This window comes from Trachemys scripta, chromosome 2, assembly GCF_013100865.1.
Source record: "Trachemys scripta elegans isolate TJP31775 chromosome 2, CAS_Tse_1.0, whole genome shotgun sequence".
Classification (NCBI taxonomy): Eukaryota; Metazoa; Chordata; order Testudines; family Emydidae; genus Trachemys; species Trachemys scripta.
In genome coordinates, this window is record NC_048299.1 from 211,516,734 (window position 1) to 211,529,867 (window position 13,134).

Below are 13,134 nucleotides of genomic sequence, written 5' to 3' on the forward strand. Positions count from 1 at the left end.
TTTCAATTCACCCCATACAAGCAATCTCTTTGTCGTGAAAGTGCAACTTACAAATAATTTTTTTTGTTACATAACTGCACTCAAAAACAAAACAATGTAAAACTTCAGAGCCTACAAGTCCATTCAGTCCTACTTCTTGTTCAGCCAATCGCTAAGACAAACAAGTTTGTTTACATTTACGGGAGATACTGTTGCCCTCTTCTTATTTACAATATCACCAGAGAGCGAGAACAGGCAGTTGCATGGCACTTTTGTAGCCGGCATTGCAAGGTATTTACATGCCAGATATGCTAAACATTCGTATGCCCCTTCATGCTTGGCCATCATCTTTGTACTTGTGCGATTAATCTTTTTAATCCTTTGACAGCCCTATTAAGCATCTAACAGATATTAACCTGGGTAGCATGGTACAATGTTGAGCTAGAGTCTTACCCTGGCAATAGAGTCTGTTGTTCCATTACTTCATGCAGTACTGATCTTGTACTTTCATTCATCAATGCAGCAAATGCCTTTGTCACTGAGAACCAGAGCACCCGTCTGCAGAATCAGCTGCCTTGTCTCTGGATCCTTCATTACATATGCAGTGAGACCAACTGCACTAGAGCCCTTCCCAGATGTGTACTGGTCTCTAAGGAACCAGGTTATAGACATATTGAAGCAGCTGTGATTTACTAGTGCCAGGATCATCACAGAGAAGAATGTTGATCTCAGCACGAAAATTGCCTCTTCCAGTATGACTGAAATCTTTTCTTGGTCCCCCAAACAGCTGAAGCAGAATGTCCTATAAAAATAAGATTTTTTCCAACTCAGACACCAAAATTCTTGATAATTACATGAGCCAATCTCTGATTGAGTTAACTGAAATGTCAAATGAAAATTGTCTCAAATCATTAACAGAACACATGTAAAGCTGGGGTACTGTTTTCTGTCAAGTATCACTAAAAAGGGTAGTGGAGTTCTATCTTTGAAGCTTCAAAGATTTTCCAGGTCAAATCTGCTTAGATTACTTTTTAAAATTAAACCGCCAGCTCTGCAAAGTCAATTTTGAATTTAAACATTGAACTAGGTTCTTTCTGGATTTCATCATCAACAAAGACTTTACAGGTGGTGTGATGCTGTATAAAAGAAGGTGAGCATGTATTGTGTGTTGCGCAATTGCAATGCATTGCGCAATTGTGATAAATCTTATACATATGTCATGTAAGGTATCATTGGAAAAGTTATAGTCTGCTAAGTATGATTATCCTGTTTGTGTGCATGTAGCATCATTGTATATGAAGTTATGAAACTTAGCTGTGTGTTTGTATCTCAAACCTGTTGTATTCCTGGGTAAGACCCCCTAGACAGATTTACATCAAGGCTAACCAGCAGGGTGGATTGGATTTAAACCAAATTGATTTAAATCATGATTTAAATCACTAGTCAGGAAGATTCCATTTAATCATGGTTTTCTACATAAAAGTGCATTCTTGTTGGTTGTTATAACTTTAATACACATTCTTCACAACTCAGAGATAGATGTAGGTTTCATTTTTAGAAGGTACTTACTATACATTTTTAAACAGTGATTTATTTTGAAAACTTTTCAGATTAGTTTTACAGCTATATCAGAAAATGAATGATTGGTTATTTCATTTACCAAAGGTAACTGAAGCAGATATTTATGAAGTCATTGGGAGGTGAACTCTCTCTAATTCAATAGGTTAATCATTAATATTTGGAGGATTTTCTTGCCATGCTGTATTAGGAGGAGAACATCACCAGGCAGACATTTAAATTGTTTTATTTAACTAAAACAATAACGTTAAGTATTCTGGATTTTTTTCTTCAACAGCAAACATATAATAGTTGAACAAAACAAGCATATGTCTCTCACTTCTCACATTTATCTCTAGACTTCTCCGTGTCCAGATCTATTCCGCCCCCAACAATCTTCTATTCATTGAACTTTTTGAAACTTTGCACTTTTAGAGAGAGGTAAGGGATTGACTCTGTGTACACAAATTTGGAGAGGGACAATAGAGTTGAAGGTCTGCTATTTCTCACCGCTATATATATATATATATATACACACACATATACATACATATATACACACAGAAAAACATCTTTGCTGTTAACAAGCATGTTACCTCTGGAGACACAAATCCACAGGTTTGAGAACTGTAAAACTAAGCATCTCTGAGGGTATCTTCTAGACTGAGCACTGAGTCCCATTGGGTAGATAGAAAGATTAACCTAAATAATATATACAGAAGCCCCTGTAACCACATAAGATTGGGTACCTAATCCATGAACTATTGGAACTCATTTACAAGACATGAATATATTGTCTCATACTATAGAATTAGAATTTATAATCCCTATTCCATGATGAGATACATTATAGCTCACAGATAGGTTTTTTCCCTGAAAAAGCATTTCATCAAAAAAATCCAATTTAAATTAAAAAAATCTGATTTTTTAATTTTTTTTAAATCATTGATTTTTATCCACCATGGTCTGGAATAGTATCTGTTAAATATTAACTGAGTACATCATAATTGGTGACAGAATACTGTTTAAGTGTAAATACCATCTGATTATATAGTGATATCTTAATTTTGGTGTAAAATACCTTTAGCGTTCTAAATATTCCCCCTTTCTTAGATCAACAATAATGTAACCACAGCTACCAATAGGGACTATATCTGTGTAGACAGAAGGGTGTATATGTTTTTGCCATGTTTGTATTATACAATTTCTAAAAATTAGTGATTACACCTCTTAACCTATACTTCAAAGGGAAACAAGTATTTTTATCATGGGACAGCTTTTGAAAAACTCACATGTACTTAGAGCTTTTGATTTCTTGAACAGATGAGGAAGCATGTTGAAATTATTTCAATTAATGTAATTTAAATTGGGTTGAGGCTTTATGAAACTAATTTAAATGTTGTGCTTTTGAAACTTTAGGTTATAGTTAATTCATTATAAATTCTAAGTGCTTTCTTTAATGTCACTAGTCTAATTTATATTTTACAAAACTGCTGTGACAAAACATTGAAAATTATGATCCTGATACTGCAGAACCAGAATACTTAATGTTGTTGTTTTAGTTAAACAAAACAATTTACATGTCTGTCTGGTGATGTTCTCCCATATTACTGTAGTACCTCCTCAAGTTGCTGCATATAGAGTGGTTCATTAAGATCCAACCCAACATTCTCTTCCTCTTTAGCCAATGGATCAATAAAACGCTGAAGAAATCCCTGAATACTGCAAATTTATTTAAGAGTGCCCAAAGGGACAGAGCTGTGACTTCACTGCTACACATTCCTACACTGGATGACATTTTCCTGGCTCAAATTACCTTCAAAAATACTCTCTATATATCCTAAATGGTAGGGATATATGCATCCCTAATGCATCCCTTACAGGATATTTCTCGCATGCACACTACAAGTTTCTTAATTCCAACAATATCTTTCAAATTTCACACAGTAAAGCATACCAATTACTTTGAAAAAGCCTTATCAAGCTATTATTCTTTTTTAGTGAACTAATTTTTTATAAATACAAGTTAAAAGAACACTTTTGAGAATAGGATAACATGCTAAACATATTACCATTAAAAAAAAAAGTATATGAAATTTTACTGAGGATTTTAACCTCTATTACACCCGAATGCCTACAAACCTTACTCCTGGACCAAAATCCCAACATAGTAAGCTCTGTACAAACAGAACAAAAAGACCTCTCCCAAAAAGCTTACCATCGAAGTATAAGACAAGAGAAAACAGATGGATACAGACAGGGACATAAAAAGAAAAAAGGAAACCGTATTGATCAATATGACAGGCAGTGGTCTCAGCCCACCAGCAGCCTACAAAAACCTTTACAATGGCCAGGCATCACAGAAAAGGAGAGCTTTAAGAAGAGCTTTAGAGAAGAACAATAAGGTAGCTTTATAGATATTTACAGGGAACTCCTCCTAAGTGTAAGGGGCAGCATGGGAAAACACACAGAGGTGCTTATTTGAAAATTTAACAAATGGGCGACAGAAGCAGTCCAACTGGAAAAGAAAGTAGACTTCTCAATAGTTAATGAGAGTTGATGGGTAAGGTGGGGATAGGCCATGACAGACCTTGAAAGTGAAGACCAAGCAGCTTATGCTCAATGCAGCTGAGAAGGGGGAGCCAGTGAAGAGATGGAAAGAGAGGGGTGATCTGCTCAAAACAACCTACTAAGAAAATATTTGTGGCAACATTCTGAACTGGCCTGAGCAGGGTAAGGTTTCATTTGTTAAGGCCAGAGAAAAGGGTGTTGCAGTAATCAAGACACAAGAGGAGAGTTTTAGGCCAGGTCTACACTACAGACCTATATTGATATAACTGCATTGCTCAGGGGTGTGAAAAATTCACGCCCGAGCGACACAGTTATACCAGTCTAATCCCCTCTGTAGACAATGTTATGTCGACAGGACAGCTTCTCCCATCAGCACAGCTACTGCCTCTCAGGAGGTGGATTAACCATGCTGACAGGAAAAGCTCTCCCGTTGGTATAGGACTGAGGTGGGCAAACTACGGCCCACGGGCCACATCCGGCCCACGGGCCCTTCCTGCCCAGCCCCTGAGCTCCTGGCCCGGGACGCTAGTCCCCGGCCCCTCCCCTGCTCGTTCCCCTCCCCCGCAGCATCAGTTCACTGCGCCACCGGCACAATGCTCTCAGTGGTGGGGCTGCGAGGTGCTGGGGAAGCTTCAAAATATTAACTACTATGCTTTGCCCTAATGAAGTAAACAAGTTAGTGTTAGTCAGTCAGTGTGATGGCAGGCTAGCAAAGTTTGTAAGTCTTGTTAATTTTATAACTGTATTTTACAAGGCTGTACTAACCATAGAATGTACTGTATAAATTTTAATCCATATTTCTCCAAGCCAGAAGGAACACACTTTGCTAAAATAGTTTATTTTAAACCCCAACAATATTTTAAAATACTGTAGAACTTAACAAGCACCTCACACTCAGGGGAAAAAGGGATGTTTTAGGATGAGTATACAGTTACTGGTTGTATGTTTTATGCGCTAAGATCGATTAATTAAATTAAAAGCAAGGCACCAATTAACCTTAATTGAAAACAATCCTGTTCATTCAAAAAGGCCCTTTTTGTTTTTAAATTGACAGCTTTGTAAAATTGTACATTAAATCTTTCAGTATAGGCCATTTAATAGCCAACAATACACAGATATCGGCATTTTGCTCCTACCACTGACAAGCATACCCGATTCTCGAAATTGTGGTGGGCTGGAAAACAGAACATCTTGAGCATTTGGGCTTTGCATGTCCACTGCTGGAGAAGTTCGCATTGGCTGTAGATCTCCTGTAGATGTGGAGTCATCTGTTCAACGTTTTTGTGAAGGAGGAGACTGAGCATCCTCAGGGCGTGCTGGAAGAAGATGAAAGCTGGTAAGTAGCTATTTCATACATTAGCTGCAACATTCTACACAGATTAATGTTAAAAGACCAAATCACAAAATAGATCATACGACAGAATAGCCAATAACTTGGCTGATATAAAATTAAAAAGCAAAGTGCAATATTCTTCATTTTCATTTCAGCAAAATATTTGTGAGATTCCAAAAGTGGAAAACAACTTAAAATAATTAATACTGCAATTATCTTCCTAAATGCCTAAGAAATCAGAGCTGCTACTACTAGTGCTATGAAAACCTAGCTCATATAGTGCTTTTCATCAGTGGACTCCTTTGTAAAGTGCTTTGAGAGCAATATCATTATCCAGCTTGGGAAACCGAGGCAGAGAGAGGCGGAAGCGACGCTTTTCAAATGCAGTGCTAAGTTTCACGCATCATATTTGTAACATTTGTAAACTTGCCTCCGTTTTACTTTTAAAAAGCATCCTCTTGCACCCATGCATTGTTGAAGACTAAGGCCAGGTCCATACAACAAAGTTTTGTCAACATAGCTATGCCAGTGACGGGATGTAAAAAAAACATAGCCCTAGCTGACACAGCTATGCCAGCAAAAACCCACAGTTGTAGCCACAGCTATGTTGACAGAAGACTTTCACAGAAACGGGAAAGACTGCCCCACAGCACGCTGAGCTTACAAATGACATTACCTACCTTCCCGTATAGCTGTGCTGGCAAAGCCTCTGTAGTGCAGACAAGGCCTTATAGAAAAAACAAGTTTAGCCCAGTTTAGCCTTAACAAAGATCAATGCTGCTTAACTTGTCGTGCTCCTCTGAAAAGGGTCTAAACCAACAACTTCTTGCATCCTGCATGCCCAAAGACTTTTAAATCCTTGCTTTAATGACAAAAAATGCTTTTATTGTTCTTCCCAAGGTGTTAGCCCTGCAGAGCAAACATGGGTGAAAGTAAGTTAGACTCCATCTGTTCTTGGGCATTAGTCGCTTAGGCCTAGACTGTCAGGGATGTGAAAAAGCCACACTCCTGAGTGTAGCTAGGAAGACCCAACCTTGGGTGTATGCTGGTAGTTGGTAGCTACTGTCACTTGGGGAGCAGAGTTCCCTCAGCATAGACAGTGCCTATGCCATGGGCCAGGGTTACAGCAGCGCAGCTATGCCACGCCAGTACTGTATAGTCATAAGTGATCTGGAAAAAGAGGTAAAACAGTGAGGTGGCAAAATTTACAGATGATACAAAACTAATCAAGATATTTAAGTCCCAAGCAGACTGCGAAGGACTCACAAAGAATCTCACAAAGGATCTCACAAAACTGGGTGACTTGGCAACAAAATGGCAGATGAAATTCAATGTTGATAAATGCAAAGTAATGCACATTGGAAAACATAATCCCAACTATACATATAAAATGATGGGATCTAAATTAGCTGTTACCAGTTAAGAAAGAGATCTTGGAGTCATTGTGGATAGTTCTCTGAAAACATTCACTCAATGTGCAGCTGCAGTCAAAAAAAGCTAACAGAATGTTGGGAATCATTGGAAGAATATAGGTAATAAGACAGGAAATATCATAGTGCCTCTATATAAATCCATGGTACGCCCACATCTTGAATATTGCGTGCAGATGTGGTCACCCGATCTCAAAAAAGATATATTGGAATTGAAAAAGGTACAGAAAAGGGCAACAAAAATGATTAGGGGTATAGAACAGCTTCCATGATGAGAGATTAGTAAAACTGGGACTTTTCAGCTTGGAAAAGAGACAGCTAAGGGGGATATAACTGGTGTGGAGAAAGTAAATAAGGAAGTGTTCTTTACTCCTTCTCAGAACACAAGAACTAGGGATCACAAAATGAAATTAATAGGCAGCTGGTTTAAAAAAAAAAAAAAAAGGAAGTATTTTTTCACATAAATCCCAGTCAACCTGTGGAACTCATTGCCAGAGGATGTTGTGAAGGCCAAGACTACAACAGGATTCAAAAAAGAACTAGATAAATTCACGGAGAATAGGTCCATCAATGGCTATTAGCCAGGATGGGCAGGGATGGTGTCCCTAGCCTCAGTTTGACAGAAGCTGGGAATGTGCGACAGGGGATGAATCACTTGATGATTACCTGTTCTGTTCATTCCCTCTAGGACATCAGGCATGGGCCACTGTCGGAAGACGGGCGACTGGGCTAGATAGACCTTTGGTCTGACCCAGTGTGGTCTTTCTTATGTTCTCCGCACTGTGAATATACCTTTACTGAGGCCCAAACAGAGAGCGAGGGGCTGCCCACGTCCCGCACCCAGACATTGCTTGGCCTGCCCATGCCTTCCGGGCCAGACACTCATCTCCTAGTGGAGTTTGCAGGGCTGCGGCAGCAGTCAGCGGCCCCTCGCCCCATCCCGACGCACCCGGCAGGGAAAAGCTGCACTTACGAGTCGGGGGGTTGCTGCTCCGCCCGCGCTTGCTGCCGCGGCGGCTCGGTGTGGAGGCCGGCGAGGACATGACGCTGCTTCACCGGCGGCTGCTGCTCCCTGCGCGGGTGGAGAGAGACACTGAGGCGGAGCAGAGCAGAGCGCCCCCCTCCCGGCCCAGAGCCCGCACCGAGCCCCTTTCCCGCGAGCCCCGCACCGGGAGCAGACAGCCCTGCTCTGCGCCGCCCCGCGGCACCTGCTCCGAGCCGGGCCCTGAGACCAACAAGTTACTGGGAATTAACGGCACGACACGGAGTCCCCGCACCGCCCCCTTCGGCGCCGCGAGCCCGCCCCAGAGGGACGCACCCGCCACTCGAGCCCCTTCGCGCGCAGATAGTGTGTGTGTGGGGGGGGGGGGGGGGGGAGCGGCGGCGTCTCGCGCTCTTACCCCGCTTTTCTTCTGCAAGCACCTTCGGCCAGCCCGTGAACCCCGAGAAAATTGCGCGCCAAAAGGGTCACGTGGGCGGGCTCTCACGTGTTTTCCTACCAATGGTCGCCCGGGAGAGCCCAACTCGGCCCAGACAGGGGGATGGAACCACGCATCTAGGTTCCAGGTACGGACGATCGCCCCCTAGCGGCTCTATGAGCCTCTCTGCGGGGACAGAGCAAAGTCTGACAGGAGCCCGATTCTCCCACAATACAGGGAATTTACTCACGTAGAGCCTAGATCAGATTCCCAGGCAAGGTTCCCCCTGGTGATAATGGTATCACCCATACTTGACCAAGTTTCGCGACACGGGCCCGCCTTCTCGTCACCACCCCTTCTTATGGATGCGGGGCTGGCTTCTGTTTCTCCTGCTAGTTTCGCGAGTCCGCGGGTTGTTATTAGGAAGTGACGCATTGCGTGAGGCGGAGGTGACGTAGGGCGCGCAGGCTCGGGCCGGTGGGCGGGGTTTGGACAAGATGGCTGGATCCACAGGTCTGTGAGGGGGCTCGAAATGGGCCTGGGGCGGGTGTGGGGAAGCGGGTCTCCGCTCTGTGGGCGGCAAGAGCCCCGGGGTGGGGGCGGGGCTGTACCTGCCTCTCTCTGGCAAAGGGGAGCTGGTGTCTGGGCTGAGTCGGGGTGACAGGGCCCGGCGACAGCCAGAACCTGGGGGGGGGTCCTCAGCGGAGCTCCGGTGCAGGGGGCGGTACGGTAGCGCGTCCCTCCTCAGGGGTAGGTGCGGCAGGGCAGGGCAGGGGTTCCACCTCCGTGCCTTATGCGGCGCGTAAAGGGCTGCGGGACAGGACGGGGTGGCGGGGGCATCCTTCTCGGGCCCCGTGCGGCGGGCCTGGGGTCTCCGCCTGGCAGAGCCTGGGAGAGCGGAGCCCGAATTCAAACGGCGGGAAGGGAGCGGACCTCAGTGCCCGTACAGAGGCTAGGGAAGCGGCGGGGCAGAGCCAAGGGGAGATGATGATTTAGTGCCCACTGCCGAGGTGTGGGTGTCTGAAAGGCAGGGCCGAGTAGGAGGGACAACACTCATCTCGGTGTCTAATGCAGAGCGGCTTATTGTACAGCCCAGGGGGATGGATACCATCTCTTAGTCTGCTGCAGATGGTGACGGACAGTATGGCAGTACTTGGGGCTGGGCTATCCCACCTCGGTAACCAGTTTGGGTGGTATGGGGTAGCTCAATAGCCCAGCCTGCGGGAGCGGAGCTCACCTTATTGCCCAATAAAGGCATTATTGGGCACAGGACAGAGTCTTAGCTCTGGGCTTCAGTGTAACGCCCAAGTGAGGATTTAGAGGGGATTTAGGAGGCAAAGGAATCAACGTGAATGAATAGAGGGAACGGGAGGGAAGAGCCCAGAGGCAGGGGAATGAACTGACTTCAGTGCTCAATTCAGGGAGTATGGGGGGTCAAGCTAATTTGACTTAGTGTCTCATCTATTGAGCTTATGGAGAGCTAGGGCTGCAGACCAGAACCTTGTGATGTAGTACCCCCCTCTGTGGTTAATGCAGGTGGTGTGCAGTGGAAGAGGAATAGAGAATACTAGGTAGAACTTGGGGGAGAAAAACTCCCCTCACTGTGCCTAGCTTTGGAAATAGGGTATGCATGACAGATCCTGTAGAAAGGGGAGAGAGCAGCCCTCAGTAACTCGAGGAGCTCCCATCACAGAGACCGGGTGCTGCTGTACTACCCTCAGTGGCAATGGAAAAGCCTGCGTTGCCCAGTTTGGGCTGAATTGGGGTGGGCTGCCAGGTGAGATGGATGGGTACATTGAAGGAACTATGTATTTACTTAGTTGTGGGAGAACTGTATTTTGTTAGTCTTTGTAGAAATGACTTGTGGTGTTGGAGTTAAAATAAGATACATATTTTTTAAAGTACTTTTGGGGTAGAGTGAGTTCACAGATTCTTTGCACTCCTGCCTGTCTCTGAATTCTAGGTCTTCTGGTTTTCTCCAATAAACAGGAGGTAAAGTTGGTTTTGCTTGTGAGTGAATCTTTTTGCTTCTTGCAACTTTTTGCATTCAAAACAGTTGTTTCATTCCGGCTGTAACTAAAAATTCATGTTGTTGAATCAGAAAACTGTCCTACTTCTGCTGTGTACTCACTCAGTTCTGTAAGGTAGAAATAATAAGCTGCTAAAACTCATTGCGTTTTCTATCCCAGAACTCTTTGCATATTAACAAATAATAGAGGGTATTTTGTAAAGCTTGTATGTGTGTATATGTACACTTACAGGAATTACTTTCCTTATTATTGAAGTGCAGCTACTTGCATCATAAAACATAGTTGGTGTTTAACTGTATGCATATACCTTTTCATCTCCAGAGATCCTAAAGTGCTTTATTTCATACTTCCCTAGCACCACTGAAAATCCGCCATCTTTTCAGTAGAGGGGGAAACCGGGCAGAGTCAGAGAACTGCACAACAGGAAGGGAAGTTGGTTTTTAAATTCTCAGCCAAACACACATGTCCCTTTCCCAAAAAACTGCACGGTACTCTCTTGGGACAAAACTCATAAGAACGGCCGTACTGGGTCAGACCAAAGGTCCATCTAGCCCAGTATCCTGTCTACCAACAGTGGCCAATGCCAGGTGCCCCAGAGGGAGTGAACCTAACAGGCAATGATCAAGTGATCTCTCTCCTGCTATCCATCTCCACCCTCTGACAAACGGAGTCTAGGGACACCATTCCTTACCCATCGTGGCTAATAGCCATTAATGAACTTAACCTCCATGAATTTATCCAGTTCTCTTTTAAATGCTGTTATAGTCCTAGCCTTCACAACCTCCTCAGATAAGGAGTTCCACAAGTTGACTGTGCGCTATGTGAAGGTATAAGCAAGTGTGACTCCAGTGAGGTCAATGAGATTCTACCTACTTTACGTCATGGCTGAATTTCATCCTTATTTCAAAAAGAGGAAGGTCAGAGCTGAAACTGCCAGAGTGTGTATTTTTTGTTTGTTTGTTTGTTTGGATGAACTCTATGGGGTGTAATCCTGGCCCCATTGAAGTAAATGGCAAAACTCCTGTTGAATTCAATTTGGCCAGGATTCCACCCCAGGTATTCCTTTCCTGAGACTTAAACCACTAATCAACTATCTGAGCACATAGGAAAACTACAGAGCATTTTAGAACAAGAAGAAATGTTGTTTGAAAATAACTGTCCCTGAACATGCCTTAAAGAGAATATATACTTCAACATGGCCAGTTATATTGTTGTTCGATAACATCCTCACCATAACCAATTATCTACCTTTCAAAACACCCTCATCTGTTTATTTCATGTGCAGATGTTATATTTGTTAAACAGCTCCTCAATCTGGCCTTCAATATTGCAATTATTTCTGTTTGTAATTAGACCCATTCAGAAGCCTACATCAGTTTGTGGGCAACATTAAAGGTTTTTGAAAACTTGGGTCAAGATGTTTCTTTAGGAAAAGGACGGTTATTGTTAAAGTACACTTAAAATTTTGTTGTGGTTAGATGGGACTCATTGCATTCAGTTCCTTGAAATACATTGTAAATTTTTTTTGGAAGGCATAAAATTACCAGCCACAAGGAAAAAAAAATTATCAAAGAATAATATTTAAAGCCTTTTATAAAATTAGAGCAAGAGAGGGAGGAAACAATGTGATTTTTATAACCAATTAAAATACACAATATATAACTCTTAATACAACCAAAATTATGGCAATGCCAAAGCGAAGTCTAAATATATAATCTACACTCTGTTTTCTGTTACGTTTGCATTATAATGGTTATTAATTATATTATTTTTCAGATATGTGTTTTCTGCAACTCTGGGTGCACTTGTATCTAAGAGTCATGATCAAATAACTAAACTGTATCATAAGACGTGTGAGTTATCAGGGTTTAAACTGTGCATTTATCTTTATTTTTTTCATATTCTATTTCTAATTGCTTAAATATATAACCTTAACAAATGTTTTGCCTTTAAAAACTAAAACACCAATAAATTAAAGGAAATGAGATAGAGAGAGTTATCAGATCTTTAGTAGCTACCAAATGGTAAAGTCAACTGGTAACCATTAGTTTCAACTTCGGAGACTTATAACTGGTAGCTTTTGGCCAAAGGTTAGTTTTAGATTTGAAGGTTTACCTCTATATTTAATTACAGACTTTTTTAACAGCGGTAAAGTTGAAAGTGTGTTTTGGAGGAGTCCAGCTAGCACCTCAAACCAATATTACCTTTCTTTATCAAAATTTCATCTTTAAAAAACAAACAAACAAAAAAATCAGAATATCTCAAAAAGAACTGTTAGGGCATTCAACCTGTTCCACACTGCCCCATAATCCTGTTGCATTTGACCCGCCCAAATTGCAGTGTCCACACAAAATTATCTTTGCTCCAAAATTTTGTATAATCTTGATTTTTTTAAAATATTTTCATGTTCAGTTCCCACTCAGTAAATCAGTGTGCAATCATAGCCTAATAATTTGTGTTTACCTCTTGCATATCTTTAAAAAATATTTAGGGAACGTAGTTAACTAGGTTGGAGGTGTAAACTGGGTGGGGTGAGAATGAGTGTGTGAAACATTGTACAGCAATAGAGCACCTTGCTGATGGTATTTCTACACTATGGAGACTGTAGCACCATAGCTGTGTTGGCATAACCTCATATTGTAGATGCGGCCTACACCGACAGTTTTTCTGTCAATGTAGGTTTTCATAGCTCTGTCTACTCTGAAGATTATGCCAGCATAACTAAGTGGGGTGTGGTTTTTCACACCCCTGACTGATGCAGCTATGCTGATAAAACTTTCAAGTATAGACCTAGCCTCTGACACATCTTATGACTT

The 13,134-nt window shown here is 42.3% G+C and overlaps 1 protein-coding gene and 1 long non-coding RNA gene across 3 annotated transcripts in view; one reads left to right on the top strand and one right to left on the bottom strand.

Annotated features, from left to right (window-relative positions):
* Positions 1-246: 246 nt before the first annotated feature.
* LOC117873472 lies at positions 247-8,452 on the bottom strand. Its single transcript, XR_004644738.1, has 4 exons — positions 8,271-8,452; positions 7,844-7,942; positions 5,259-5,423; positions 247-781 (listed from the first exon to the last, which is right to left on the bottom strand). It is a non-coding gene; the product is annotated as an uncharacterized LOC117873472 (long non-coding RNA).
* A 220-nt stretch (positions 8,453-8,672) lies between these two features.
* UBE2V2 (ubiquitin conjugating enzyme E2 V2) overlaps positions 8,673-13,134 on the top strand; it is a 44,306-nt gene continuing 39,844 nt past the window's right edge. Inside the window, exon 1 of one of the 2 annotated variants that reach the window (XM_034762897.1) lies at positions 8,673-8,801. In XM_034762897.1, coding sequence (XP_034618788.1) covers positions 8,786-8,801 — 16 coding nt within the window. In that variant the 5' untranslated portion in view covers positions 8,673-8,785. The remainder of the gene's footprint in view (positions 8,802-13,134) is intronic. The other variant, XM_034762898.1, reaches the window with a different exon arrangement.